This window comes from Diadema antillarum, unplaced genomic scaffold, assembly GCF_040938485.1.
Source record: "Diadema antillarum isolate AM-2024a unplaced genomic scaffold, OU_Dant_1.0 seq00001271_RagTag, whole genome shotgun sequence".
NCBI lineage: Eukaryota > Metazoa > Echinodermata > Echinoidea > Diadematoida > Diadematidae > Diadema > Diadema antillarum.
The window spans coordinates 8,558-22,066 of NW_027272053.1; the positions used below are offsets into that span (position 1 = coordinate 8,558).

Genomic DNA, 13,509 nt, shown 5'->3' on the forward strand with positions numbered 1-13,509 from the left:
CATGAGGAACTTGGTAAAACTGAAGTGTTTTCACAAAATACCCGGAAGGGGGGAGCGAGTGTTTGATCAGTTGTTGAGCATCCTCCCTCTCGGCTGCAACAAGTTTGTTCACTCTTCCGGCTGGAATTTCTTATTGCCGAAAAATATGTATTCATGAAGATCAGTTTCCCCCGGCATTGGGTTCAAAAGACAGAACTACATCCAGATTTGACCACTTACAACCTACACAATGTCATACAGTCTTCACGACTTTATAGCCATATGCAATGCACTTGCAGGAAAGAAGAAGGAAAATATAGAGCTAAGAAATTGGCAAATGATGGTGATTTATAAGGGAAGTGTGTAGCAGCATAATGGCAACATATTTCACACAGGAGAACACCCACATTGCACCAGAAATTGACAGAATAGCTCCTTTGAAAACATTACACTCACATCTAATGGCTGAGCAGTTTGTGGTCTCGATTAGATAATGGTGCACAACTGGGGAGAATATTGTACATCACGTTATGACAAACTCTGCACTCAAACAAGCATATAGATGGACACATACACTAAAATCATCACCAACAACATATCCATGGGTTGTCTGCATTTAGCATCCAACATTACAACTTTAAAAGTTGACAAAGGAAACCTAATCAGCATCACATATTCCTGGGGCCATCTGTGCACCGCAAAGCCAAATGAACATAAACACAACACAAACATAAGAGCAAAAACCTAAAAAGGACATTTAAAGAATGACAAAATGTGGTACAATTTTTACACAATGCCTTTTCCTTTGGTAGTGATTCATAAAGGTGCACCAAAACACTTTTACAGAAAGGCACAGAAAGAACACAAAATCATGAGAAACGCATAGATGAAAAAGTGAGAATAAGAGAATACGAGAAAGAGATTAATAAATACAGAGAGAAAGAAGAGGAGAGGAGAGGAGAGAGAAATATATAAATATACCACAATAACAGAAGAGAAATATATAAATATACCACAATGATAGAAGAGAAATATATAAATATACCACAATGATAGAAGAGAAATATATAAATATACCACAATGATAGAAGAGAAATATATAAATATACCACAATGATAGAAGAGAAACATATCAATATACCATAATGATAGAAGAGAAATATATAGATATACCACAAAGATAGAAGGCTGAGGAAGTATATAAATATACCACAATTAAAGAAAAGAAATATATGAATACACCACAATGACAGAAGAGACAGTGTGCATGCCACACACAACATGTACGTACCCAGACTGCCCGAGCTGTATCGGTTGGCCGTGCAACGGACACAGTAGGTGGGGACCAGCCCCTCCACGGGCGTGGCATTGTCCGGCCCAAGGGTGCGCACCACCAGCCAGTCCGGAGCTGGCTGGTCAAGGATCTCCACCGCTTGACCGCGCCGGATGGTCATCTCTTCTTGGGAGCCCGGCTCGGCCTCGAAGTCTTCGACCACCACGCCACATTCCGCACTCAGCCTCACTGAATCCTGCAGGGCAGAGACGTATATAGATGCAGAAAAAGAAAGGAAAGAAAAATATATGATTACATAACATTGGTAGAATTCAAGAGCATGTAAAGATCTTAAAATTCAATGTAAAGATCGGGTTTAAATTTGATTCATATTTGTTATTCACTACAACAAAATACAGCAAAGTGAAGGGAAAACAACACAGGAGAGTTTAGCAAACTTTCAATGAAGATGGCAAATTCCTTGAATAGTAAGTATTTCAACAACAAAACCTCATTCTAATACACCTGTGTCTGCAATGTACGTATGAAACAGTGAAAAAAACAAACCAGTGTATACCACTGGGTAATAATGATGATAATGATATAGACATTTATAATAAGCAACATACATTGTATCCACTCATGGATACCCAAGGCACTCACAATTCTAAATTTTTGTAAGAAATACACATCTGACAGTATAGTTGCAATGTTCTGAATGCACTGAAAAATTGTCCAACTCAAAAATGGTTAAATGCTCATTTCTATCTTTAGGCAAAAGGCATAGCTATACGATAAAGAATGATAAAACTTGCAAGCATTCTTAAGGGTGATAGCACAGTAAAAAGATTTCATGTGATTACATCAAAAGAAACATTGTTTTAAATTGTATTTGCCAATAATGAGACTAGCTTTTAACATTTCCTCTTGGATCTAGAACGCTGATGCCTGCAAGGGTGCATGCAACATTCACATATCAAATTCTCAGAAGGTCCCAAAGAGCAGTAACGGAGATATGAGTGTTATTTGCATCTCATCAGGCAACATCACAATTAACCCATTGAAAACTAGTCCCGAGTATACTCAGGCAAGCGTCTATGGGAAATGTGCATCACAACAAAAATCAGCTCGTCCTCCATGGGTTTTAAAAATATATATATATAAGACATTCCCAAGTAAGGGAGGCTTTTAGTGTTCTCATATCAGGATATAAAGAGATAGTTGTATCCTAAAGTCGCTGATGGCTGAGCCGAGAAAATCTAGTTTGAAGTCAGATCATCAAAATTGGTCAAAATGATCAGATTTCTGTTTTTGGCATAATTTTGTAGTCTAATGCATCGTCTATCATCTGCCAAAATTTTGAAGCTAAATGGTCAAAGGAAAGGTAAGAAAATAGCATTTTTCTGGGCCATGATTTTCCGACTTTCAACGGAACAGAATCATGTCCAAAGATTTGGATTTAGCGCCGCAGCTAGACTCCGCCCCTAGCAATGAGGGAGTGATCTCATTGGTCAGTGTGTGGCATCCTGGTTACCGAATGGTCATGCGTAGACCGCTGGCACCTACATGTAGCTTGAATGAACATCAGAGAGGTTGCTAAGAGCATACCTTCTATTGTCAAACAGTGAAAACTGTCTTGCCTCCCCTTGATCATGATAGCGTCGGAAGGAAAACTTTAAAGAAGGTTTTCTCAAAATGCTGATTTCCTAAACCACTCGACATGCGCTAAAAAAATCCTTGATGTCTCCGCAACCGGGTACTTTTATGAGTCGTGTTATATATGAAATTAAAGTGGAAGAGTATGGGAATATATAATGTCATGTCATATTCAGAAAATTTTCCTCCCCTGAGTTTCGGATCATTTTGTTGTAGCGGGTCACATATGTCTGCAAGTTTTGTTGTTTATGCAAGCAATAAATGAAACCAATAAGATCTACGGTGGTTTCTTTCCTTCCAAACAAATGCAATGCTGATGCAAAGGTCTGGTAGGTACAACTTGTCACTTCTGGCTTAAACTCTATCCTTCTTTCTCTTCTGTATTTTTTTTTTTTTGTGGGGGGGGGGGCATTTTTTCTCTCTAGTACTTCTATTATGAGGGCCTTATGACTGAGTTAGAGGATTAAAAAAAACTAGAAATATCGCTATGGCGACTGATGCCTCCGCCATAATGCATGATTCTCCCAATAGGTGTATAGGACAATGTTTTCAAAATGTGTGATGACAGTTTCTCCAGAGAGAGTTTCATGTCATAAGGTCAAAGGTCAAAGGTTAGGTGAAAATGTTACTTAACTTCTGACTGACCCTTTTATAAGTTTATGCATCGAGTAATTTTAAAGGTATGAAGAAAGAGTGTAATTTGACAGTGCAAAATAATTTTTTTTTTGCATTAAAACCTTGCTTTGACCCTTAACCTTTGACCTTTGACCTTCTGGCAGGAAATTTCCAAGAGAATCTCCATTAGGTAATACATGTACATATTGTATATTGAATTTTAAAAATAATAATGCAATCATTGCATATGTATACTAGTATATGAGGGAAATAGTAAAATATTGAGGAGTTGACCTTGACCTTTGACCCCCTGACTATTGACCCATGACCCCTATATTCCCTAGATAATCCCTGCCAGTCAGTACATGCGTATGTACCAAGTTCCATGAAGATACATTGAACCATTTGCGAGAAAAGTGAAATTGTAACATTTTCACCTAACCTTTGACCTTTGACCTTATGACATGAAACTCTCTCTGGAGAATCTTTATGCAGTAGTACAACATGTCTACACTAAGTTTCAAGAAAATACCTTTGGGCATGGCATGGATATGGGGGAAATAGCAACATTTTTAGTCTTTCACCTTGACCTTTTGACCTTTGACCTCTTGCCAATGTCACTTAAATTTACTCAACTAATTGCCTTATCATACATCATCCTTGGACCAAGTTTGGGGAAAGCTGCTCCATCCAGTTTTGAGTTATCACATAAACAGATAAATTTTAGGATATGACCTTGATCTTTGACCTTTGACCTCTGTCCGATTTCACTCAAAAATCAATCAAGTAATTGTCCCACCATACATTATCCTCGGACAAAGTTTGGTGAAATTTGCATGATCCAGTCTTGAGTTATCGCCTAAACAGATACAATTTCATGATTTGACCTTGACCTTTGACCTTTGGTCGATTTCACCCGAAATCTAATCAAGTAATTGCCCCATCATACTTTATACTTGGACCAAGTTTGGTAAAATTCCAGTCAATATTACTCAAGTTATCGCGTAAACGAATGCGGACGGACGTACAGTATACATTGTACGGACAGACGGACAACCCGAAAACATAATGCCTCCGGCACCACTTCGTGGCAGAGGCATAAAAAGAAAAATACCATGTAACCTTAACCCACTGAGGACAAGTCCCGAGTATACACAGGAAGGGGTCTATGGGAAATGTGTGTTGTATCAAAATCAGCCTGTCCTCAATGGGTTAAACAAACCAAAGACAGTTGCCACTGCTATCACAGTCCCAAGAACATCCAGAGAACTGAGAAAATTACCTTCACACACAGAATTGCGGTGAAAAAGGGAAAAAGAGATGAGATGGAGAGATGGGGAAGGGAAAGAAAAAGAGAGAGATGCAGAAATCAAAATGCAGATAAATCAAGTTCGGTTCATCGGCTCCGACAGAGAGTGACATAGACCTCAGTTTACACTTATGTGGCCGGGGAAACAAGAGGAAGTACATGTACAGAGATAGAGAAAAAGAAACAAAAAAAAAGAAGCAAAAAAAGAGAAGGAAACGAAGAAGAAGAAACAATCCGAGATGTAGATAGATGGGGGGGGGGGGGGGAGGGGAGGCAGTCAGCAGTGCGACACGGGACAGGACAGAACAAGGGGACTCGTATGTACGAGCAGATCCCGGACAAGTCAGAAGGAATGCAAAGCGCATCAGAGCGTGCTCATGACTTCCTCTCCTTCGCTATGTATTGATCCGACGTTGCCGCAGCAACCAGGCGTCACCGGGGGGAGGGGGGAAAAAAAGGAAAGAGAAGAAGAAGACACAGAGAGCCGAGGATGAGACGTCAGCCGGTGCATTCACTTTGTTTCAAGTCAGTGTCACAAACTTTTTATCTTTCTTCATTTCCTCTTTTTCTTTTTCCCCATCTCTTGTTTCTCCGTTTCAATATTTTCCCCTCGACTTCACCTGAGGAAAGTGCGAGAGTGTCAAGAAATCATGCGGCTGACTACGTAGGAACAAGTGTTCCCGCATGTCCCTGCGTCCGTGAGTTTGTGCCTTCATGCCCCTTGTATGTCAGTATCTGCATGTCTGCTGTGTTTCTACGTCTATGTGTCTAGTATATGTTTGTATATTTCCACGTCAGTGTGTGTGTATATGTCTGTTGGTCAGTAGGGTTGTATGTTTGCACCTGCATCTGCAATGTATGTGTCTGTGTGTTGAGGTGTCCATTCGTCCGTGTGTATGTGTGTATGTATGGCGCCGTTGTATTTAAAGTATCTGCATCATATGTCAGAAAGATTGTTTGCCCATATGCTTTTGCAACAAAACTAACAAAACTCTCCCAGAGCAAAGCTATCAGTACTGCTGCACGCTTTACTTGTTACTGCTATCAAGCAAAAAAACAAAACAAAATAATGATGATGATGATGATGATGATCCACAGCATTTATATGGCGCCATATATCTGTCACAGAAACATTCAAAGGCGCAGACTCCTCCAAGACAGTTAGCAATTGAATGCCCGGTGAAAAATGTGAGTTTTGAGTGGGGCTTTAAAGTGATCCAGTTTGTCAATTTCACGGCTCCAGGAAAGATGGGAGGGAGTTCCATAGGCGAGGGGCAATAGAGGAAAATGCCCGGTCTATGTATCCCTTGAGATGTGTGATGGGCACCTGGAGAGTAAGGCCAGATGAACGAAGGCCAGGGGGAGGCTGCCGTTGCAATAATAATAATAATGATAATAAATAATAAATAATAATGATAATGAAAAAATAAACCAACAGAAAATGACAGGAAAATAAACTGATTATAATGATCTAAAAATATGATCATGACCCCCCCCCCCCTAAAAAAAACCCAGCAGTTGTACAGAATTTTCTAAACTACAGCTTGTGTACATCAAAAATGTGAAAACGTCAGTGCATTTAATTCATATAGCAAAAGAAAGAGAAAAAAAGATCATCATTGAAGGGGCTGTATGTCACATGACTATCAGTGATACATGTAAATATGGCAGGGGCCTTTTTTATGGTTATATCACGATGTATATTGAGTTTTTATTTGTGATATACACATACATTGTACTTCAAGTGATACATGTGTTTTGACACAGAATCAATTGTTTTTTAATTGCAATTTAAAATGCTTCAATTGCCCTGTATCAGCTGTTGTCATGGAAACTAGCATTGCACTTCCCTCATAGCACAATTGACGTTCCAATGCAATGAAATTCTGTCTGTCCGTTCTTTTCCTCTTTGTCTGTCTGTCGATCTGTCTGTCTCACAATGTCTTGTTATCAAAAGATAGTTATTGTTGAACAACAAGTGGTAAGAGCCATGTAACATGTGTTTTGAACAATGAAAGAAACTGACATTCAACAAAAAGGCATAATTCCAGTGACTCTATTTTGACGCAAACTCATGGGGCAAAAAATGCATTGTACCGGCCATTGGAACCACCGTGACCTTTAAGAATCTATTCCAAGGTACATGTTGTATCTTCAAGTACAGTCCATGACCTTTTTAGTAGAGGGTTTTTAATCTGGGGTTCTTGTACAGAAAGAGACCAAGATACGCAACTTAATGACTTTGACATTGGGAAAGGAACTGTAAACAAACAGGGACTTTGGCTGAGGGAATGTAGCGCACGACGACCTACTCAGCTCAACGACATTATCATTACAGGGAGAAGTCCTCATTTAGGAAATAATCAAGGGCAGTTGTTCTCCCGTTCCCCCACCCCCAAGCAGCGTAAGCTCAACATGGCTCAAAAGTTCAGCTAATGCAGCGGCAGAATAACAATGTTCAACTAATGGTCAGAGTTTGACCAGATGCGTGTCAACACCTACAATGTACTATGTGCTTTGACCGTTCAAACTGGCACGTTTGCTGTAATGCTTTCTTCACCAATTGGCACCGATGTTTGGAAATGGAACTGTCAATGAATGGAGAGTAGGCTTGCAAATCTAAAACTACATCAAGTTTGGATGGAATACTGAATACTAGAGAATAAGCTTGGCAGGTTGACCTTAGTGCTTTGGTTTTTAGCCGCCTTAACCCGTCGAGGACGGGTTCCGAGTACACTCGGGGAGGGGCCTATGGGAAATGCGTGTTGTAGCAAAATCAATCCATCCTCAATGGATTCATCAACCACCTTGCACATGAGATGCTCCCTGGTAAAGTTTGTTCAAGACATACATGGTACCTAGTTCTCCTTAGAAGTAATTTCTGTGCACAAATTTGTATAATGCCCTTTACTCGATCTCGGTAGACATTATCCAAAGAGGACAGGTCGGGTTATTAGCAGGTCTGTCAACTGCAATGAACTTTAAAACTTCAGAAGTTTAGAGAAAATTGTCTCTGCTAATGAAAAACAAACAAACAACCCAACAAACCAACCTCAAGTATAAAGGGAAAACTTTCATGTCCTCTTTCATCTTCAATGATTATTTCTGCTTTTTAATTCAGTTTCTCTTCCAACAGCAGGCTGGCTCACACACTAACCCTAACTCACGTTCCCACCCCACCCCCTAAATTTCAACAGTTACATGTCAGTAGGATGAGAGGCAGATTCCCTTTTACCGACATCTAGTTCCTTGACAATCTTCCTCACTTTCTTCTTATCTCTTTGCAACGCTGTGCGTAAGCGAGGGTAATGCATGACGCAAGCCGGCCATCCTTTTCCCCCGGTTTGTTGGCAGAACGTACGCATTCGCTCACGTCAGCTTCCCCCGCCCCCCCCCCCCCCCCCCCCCCCCCCCATCTCCATTATCCCCAAGTATACAGTCTATCCTGTCTCGACGCTCCGCACTCAAGACGGCCGGCCATCCAGCGGCGTCTGAGAAACCTCTCTCTCCAATCCTGATCGGCATAGCGGGAGCAAATTTCAGGAAATGAGTTGTCCATTGAATAGTTGCTGGGGCTTGATTTGTGGGTTTGTTGTTTTGTTTTCGTTTCATCTCCAGGTTAAGTATGGAAAATACACTACCAGAAGAATTGAAAATCACAGATACGGAGAGGACAAAAAAAAAAATGAGCAAAAGGAAGAAAACTGACGGAAGAGAAGATGAGAAAAATATTCCTAACTATGCTCTGCTATACTCGTCAGGTGTGACTGTAAAATTTTAGCTTAGACTGTGATTACTCAGATATTACCAATTTGAAGAATAAGAATATTCTGAATTGCTATTCTACCCACAAAAGCAGGCATCATTAAAACGGTACACCTTTTCAAATATCCCATCTAAATCTTCTTTTGATTTCTTTTTTTTTCTGTAATTATGCCATGATTTAAGTCAATCTATTCAACACTTTCCATACAAGAATAAAGAAATTCACATTAAAAAAAATGCTCCAAATCTGCTCAGATCTGAAACAACTTCTTTCTGATTTACTCTGTCTCTGTGCATGGAAATGCAAGAAATACATTTCAATTTCTTGAGAGAGTGAGACAAAACAGTAGAGATAGATAGATAGATAGATAGATGGATAGATAGATAGATAGATATAGATAGATAGACCAGATAGATAGATAGATAGATAGATAGATAGATAGATAGATGAACTACATGTATACATGCATCAAATGTGATAACTTGAACATTTTTTTAAATCACTGCTCCCAATGGTAAACAGTGCCTTTAAGTTTTCATGTTTCTCTCTTTGCAGTCTTTATTTCTGAATTTACGCAGATTTCATGAAGTTGACCAGTTTTAGCTATTTACCTTTCTCCTACATAGGTTATGTGTCGGGGTAAACAGTCGAAGAAAAAAAAACTTGAATAATGAAAACAGCAGAATTATAAATACAGTCTTTCCACTGACTCACTGAAGTCTAACAACTGCAAGATGTCCACTGGACTGTGAATTCAAAAATGACACTTAAGCTCTTCGAGTTAATCAAATATATGGGCTACTTTGATGATGGTCATTTAGAATGAGATTGGATAGGAACCTTTTGTTTTTTCATATTCTAAAGACATTTTAAAAGTACTTTGAAAACAGAATTGCAAAGGGGTTTTTTTTTGACAGTCACAGGATTGATAAGAGAAACGCTGATTCCCCGAAACTGATAACGGGAGAAGCTGGTAATGGAATAAAATATTAAATTTCATTCCTCCCAGGCAAATTCAATTTATACGTGAAAACAATGGAAACACATTACACCACACTGACACACTTATGCAATTTCCACATTGTGCAGGCATAAAAAAAAGTGCATTATTGGAAATGGTTCACTTAGCACTTGTCTGCTTAAAAGGAGGTTGTCATCACATCTAGTATGTCTTTAACTGACAAAATAACATTTTGTATTTTGTTACATATCATTTTCATCATCAGCACCTTTAATTTTTATACTCCTAGTGGTAAGCTTTATAGTCTCTTAAAAAAGAACTGACATATAATGGGAAATATGATAGGAGAAAACAAGGGGAAAAGGGAAAGAAAGTTATAAGATGGAAGAAAAGATTGTATTTGATAAGAAGAGAAAAAAGAAAACTGCAAATGATGAAAGAATTAAGATATACCTACGATCTTACATAAACAACAAAATAACAAAACACATAGGGTTTAAAGAGAGAAGAGAATTGGTGAAGAAAATGAAGAGAGAAGATAACAATAATGGAAGAAGGAGAGAAAACAAAAAGAAGAAGAAAGATCTGTGGAACTAGAAACAACTGATTGAGGACAGACTTTTTCCTCTCACGTGTAAACCAAGCCTGACTGAAGGTATCCAGTTTCCATCTTGTAACAGAAAGAGAAGGGTATCAGAGGAAAAAGGGCTGTCAGCCTTGTGTACTCTGGAACTAACATCTCGGCAGATGGGAAAAAGGGTAGACAGTGTGCTGCTGCAAACATTTTAGCAGGATATCCGTCACCTCAGCTGGCGTGGGATGGAGAAGGGGAAGGATGATGAGGATGATGACGGGCAAAGGAAGAGGCGGATGGGAGGGGAAAGAAGAGAAGAAGGAAGAATAGGAGGAAGAGGGAAAGAGGAACAAGAGAAAGAATAGGTGGAGGAAGAGGAGGAGGTGGGGGAAAAGGAGGAGGAGGGAGAAGAAGGATTGAAGTGGAGGGGCAGGAGAAAGAGGAAGAAGAATACAAAGAAGTGGGGAGGAAGATGAGGGGGAAGAAGAAAAGGAAGAGCACGGGAGGAGGAGAAAGAAAGAATGGGAGGAAGAAGAAGAGGAGGATGAAGAGGTTGAGAAAGAAGGGGGAAAAGGATGGGGGAGGAAGAAGAAGTTGACGAGAAGCAAAAGGAAGTGGAGGAAAGGGGAGAGAAAGAGGAGGTAGAGGAAAAGGAAGAGGTGGAAGAGGAAGAGGTGGAGGAGGAAGAGAAGAAGGAAGAAGAGAAGAGGAGGAGGAGGATGACAAGGAAGAATTGGAGGAAATGGGATGAAGAGGAAGGAGGAGGAAGAAAAAGAAGAGAAAGAAGAGAAGGAAGAAGAAGAAAATGAAGAGGGGAAAAAGAAAGGATGGAGGAAGAGAAGAGGAAGGGAAAGAAAAGGGTGAGAGATGTAGGGGAACAGGAGGAAGAAGAATAGGAGGATGAAGAAGAGGTGGAGAAGGAAGAGGAGGAAGAGGAAGAAAAGGAAGAGTAGGAGGAGAAAAAGGAGGAGGAAGAGGAGGAAGAGGAGGAAAAGAGGAGGAAGAGGAGTAGGAGGAGGAGAGGACGAGCAAGAGGAGGAAGAGGAGAAGAATAGAGGGAGGAGGAGGAGGAGGGAAAGGAGAGGGGAGGAGGAGGAAGAAGAGATGAAGGAAGAAGAGTGACATGGAGGAAGAGGAAGAAAAGGAAGAAAAGAAGAGGAAGAAGAAGAGATGGAGGAACAGGAAAGGAAGGAAAGAGAAGGGTGAAATATAGGAGGGCAGGAGGAGAAGGAGGAAGAATGGGAGGAAGACAAAGAAGAGTACGAGGAGGATGAAGAAGAGGAAGAGGAGGAAAAGGAGAAGGAAGAGGAGGTGGTGGATGAGAGTTGGATGAGGAGGGAGAGAGGAGGTGGAGAGGAGGAGCAGGAGATGACTAACAAGAGGAGGAAGAGGAGGAGGAAGAAGAAGTGGAGGAGCAGAAGGAGAGGGGCAAGCAAGAGGAGGAAGAGAGAGAATGAACAAGAAGAAAGAATAGGAGAACAGGAGAACAAGAGGAAGAAAGAGGAAGAACAGAAAGAAGAGGAGGAGGAGAAGGAGAAGGGTGCATTACCATGGTATAGAGGGGGATGCAACAGAAATCCAATTGAAAGGAAATATGATGCGGGACAGGAAACCAACCAATAGCCCTTTATTGATAGTTTCTCACTCATTCAAGAACTGATCCGGAGATGCAAACAGCAAGGATACAAAAACATATTATTCCTAAACTTCTGCCTCTCGGGTTAATGGGTCTAACACATTCAAGCCATCCACTTCTTGCTTTTCTAAATCATTTACTTTTCCTCACAGGAGAAACACACACACAAACAAACAAACAAACAAACAAACAAACAAAAATCCTCAAGTTGTGCCTTGGAGGACTTTTACTATGATTGCCTTCCAGACATGTTAAAATGTGAGTGAAATGTAAAGGCACAATCAATAAAAATGATTGAGTTCATTTTTGTTTTGTCTGCTTGTTCTGAGGAAGCAATTCTCAGCTTTAAAATGTCATATACATCATCAAAAAATAATTTTCCTAACCCAATGAAATAAGTGATAGAAACTCCAACGTGTGAAGCTCCTTTGGAGAAAAGGGGGCTTTGTGGTGAAGTGTCCAGTAAAAGCGTTGGCTTGCGTTTAAATGAGCTAACACATATTAAAGAAGATTTAAAACTTCGAAGGGCTTGTAAGATTAGCTTTAATTTTGGCATGCTCATAAAGCACCTTTTGTTTTTTACCATTTCAGATATCAGTATCATTACTAACTATTTTAGAAAGTTAAAGTTAGCTGTCCACACCACTCTTATGTAATCCATGGGTGTCAACAAGAGAATACAAACATAGACCACAGAAATAGGGGTCTATAAAAACTGCAACAACAATAAAAAAAAAAGACCCATACACCCTGCCCCGGGAGGAGCCGTTTTAAGAAATAAAATTCATTGTCATTGTCATTGTCATTGTCTCAATTTCACAAGCTCTCAAACTTCAGATTTAAAGGCAAGGATTTCTTCCACAAAAGAATGAAAAATAGGATAAAGCTAAACTATTAAACTGTGAAATTCCATAAGTGCCAAATTAATACGACGAAATTTGTATTACTTTCATAATTACCTCTGCCAAGGGAGGAGGTTATGTTTTCGTTACCGTTGGTTTGTGTGTTCGTTTGCATAGTTAGTTACTAATAGTTAATTTGTCCGTGTGCAAAATAACTCAAAAAGTAGTTTAACAGATTTAGATGAAACTTGCAGGAAAGGTTTAGAATGATACAAGTAACAGATGATTAAATTTTGGTAGTGATCCGCAAATTTTGGGGGAATTTATGAAGGATTTTTGATATTTTGGCAGGTAGGGTCAATGAACTTGAGAGCTCAGGCTGCGCGTATTTGAGGTTTGCATGCGCGCACTAAAGTGCGTGCTCTAGTTTCTGCTAGGGCGAGGCGCGCCGTGCAGCTGAGGGTTTATGACGTAACATAGGCTTCTATATTGGGAAATCGGGCGACTTTCAGCACACAATGCTATAAGTACGTATGGGTGGAAATCACTGATATCTCTATGGAAGAACAAGATCAGTGGTGGAAATGAGCTGCATGCTTGGCGGAGGTCTGCGCTCTCAGAGTGCTTTTCTAGTTTCAAGATGAAATGAGTCAATAAGGGGAATTTGATTCTAAGCCATCAAGTTACACACAGAAATTAGATCAGTTGAAGAGTTTGAACATTGAACATCACAAATCCATCGCATATGACTGCTTTAAATAGCTTTGTATTTATTTGACACTAGCAAACCCTGTGAGACAAGCAAGTGTCCGTCAGTCTTCCCTAAAAATATACAAACGTGTGAACCCGACATGTAATTATCGTCTGACAACCACACACAACACTGACTCATCCATTC

At 40.0% G+C, this 13,509-nt stretch overlaps 1 protein-coding gene across 1 annotated transcript in view; it reads right to left on the reverse strand.

The window, feature by feature from the left end:
• Positions 1-1,189: 1,189 nt before the first annotated feature.
• The window catches only part of LOC139745498 (triple functional domain protein-like), a gene marked incomplete at its 3' end in the record, with an annotated part of 89,297 nt that continues 76,977 nt past the window's right edge, over positions 1,190-13,509 (reverse strand). Inside the window, exon 23 of the mRNA XM_071655887.1 lies at positions 1,190-1,508. Coding sequence (XP_071511988.1) covers positions 1,190-1,508 — 319 coding nt within the window. The remainder of the gene's footprint in view (positions 1,509-13,509) is intronic.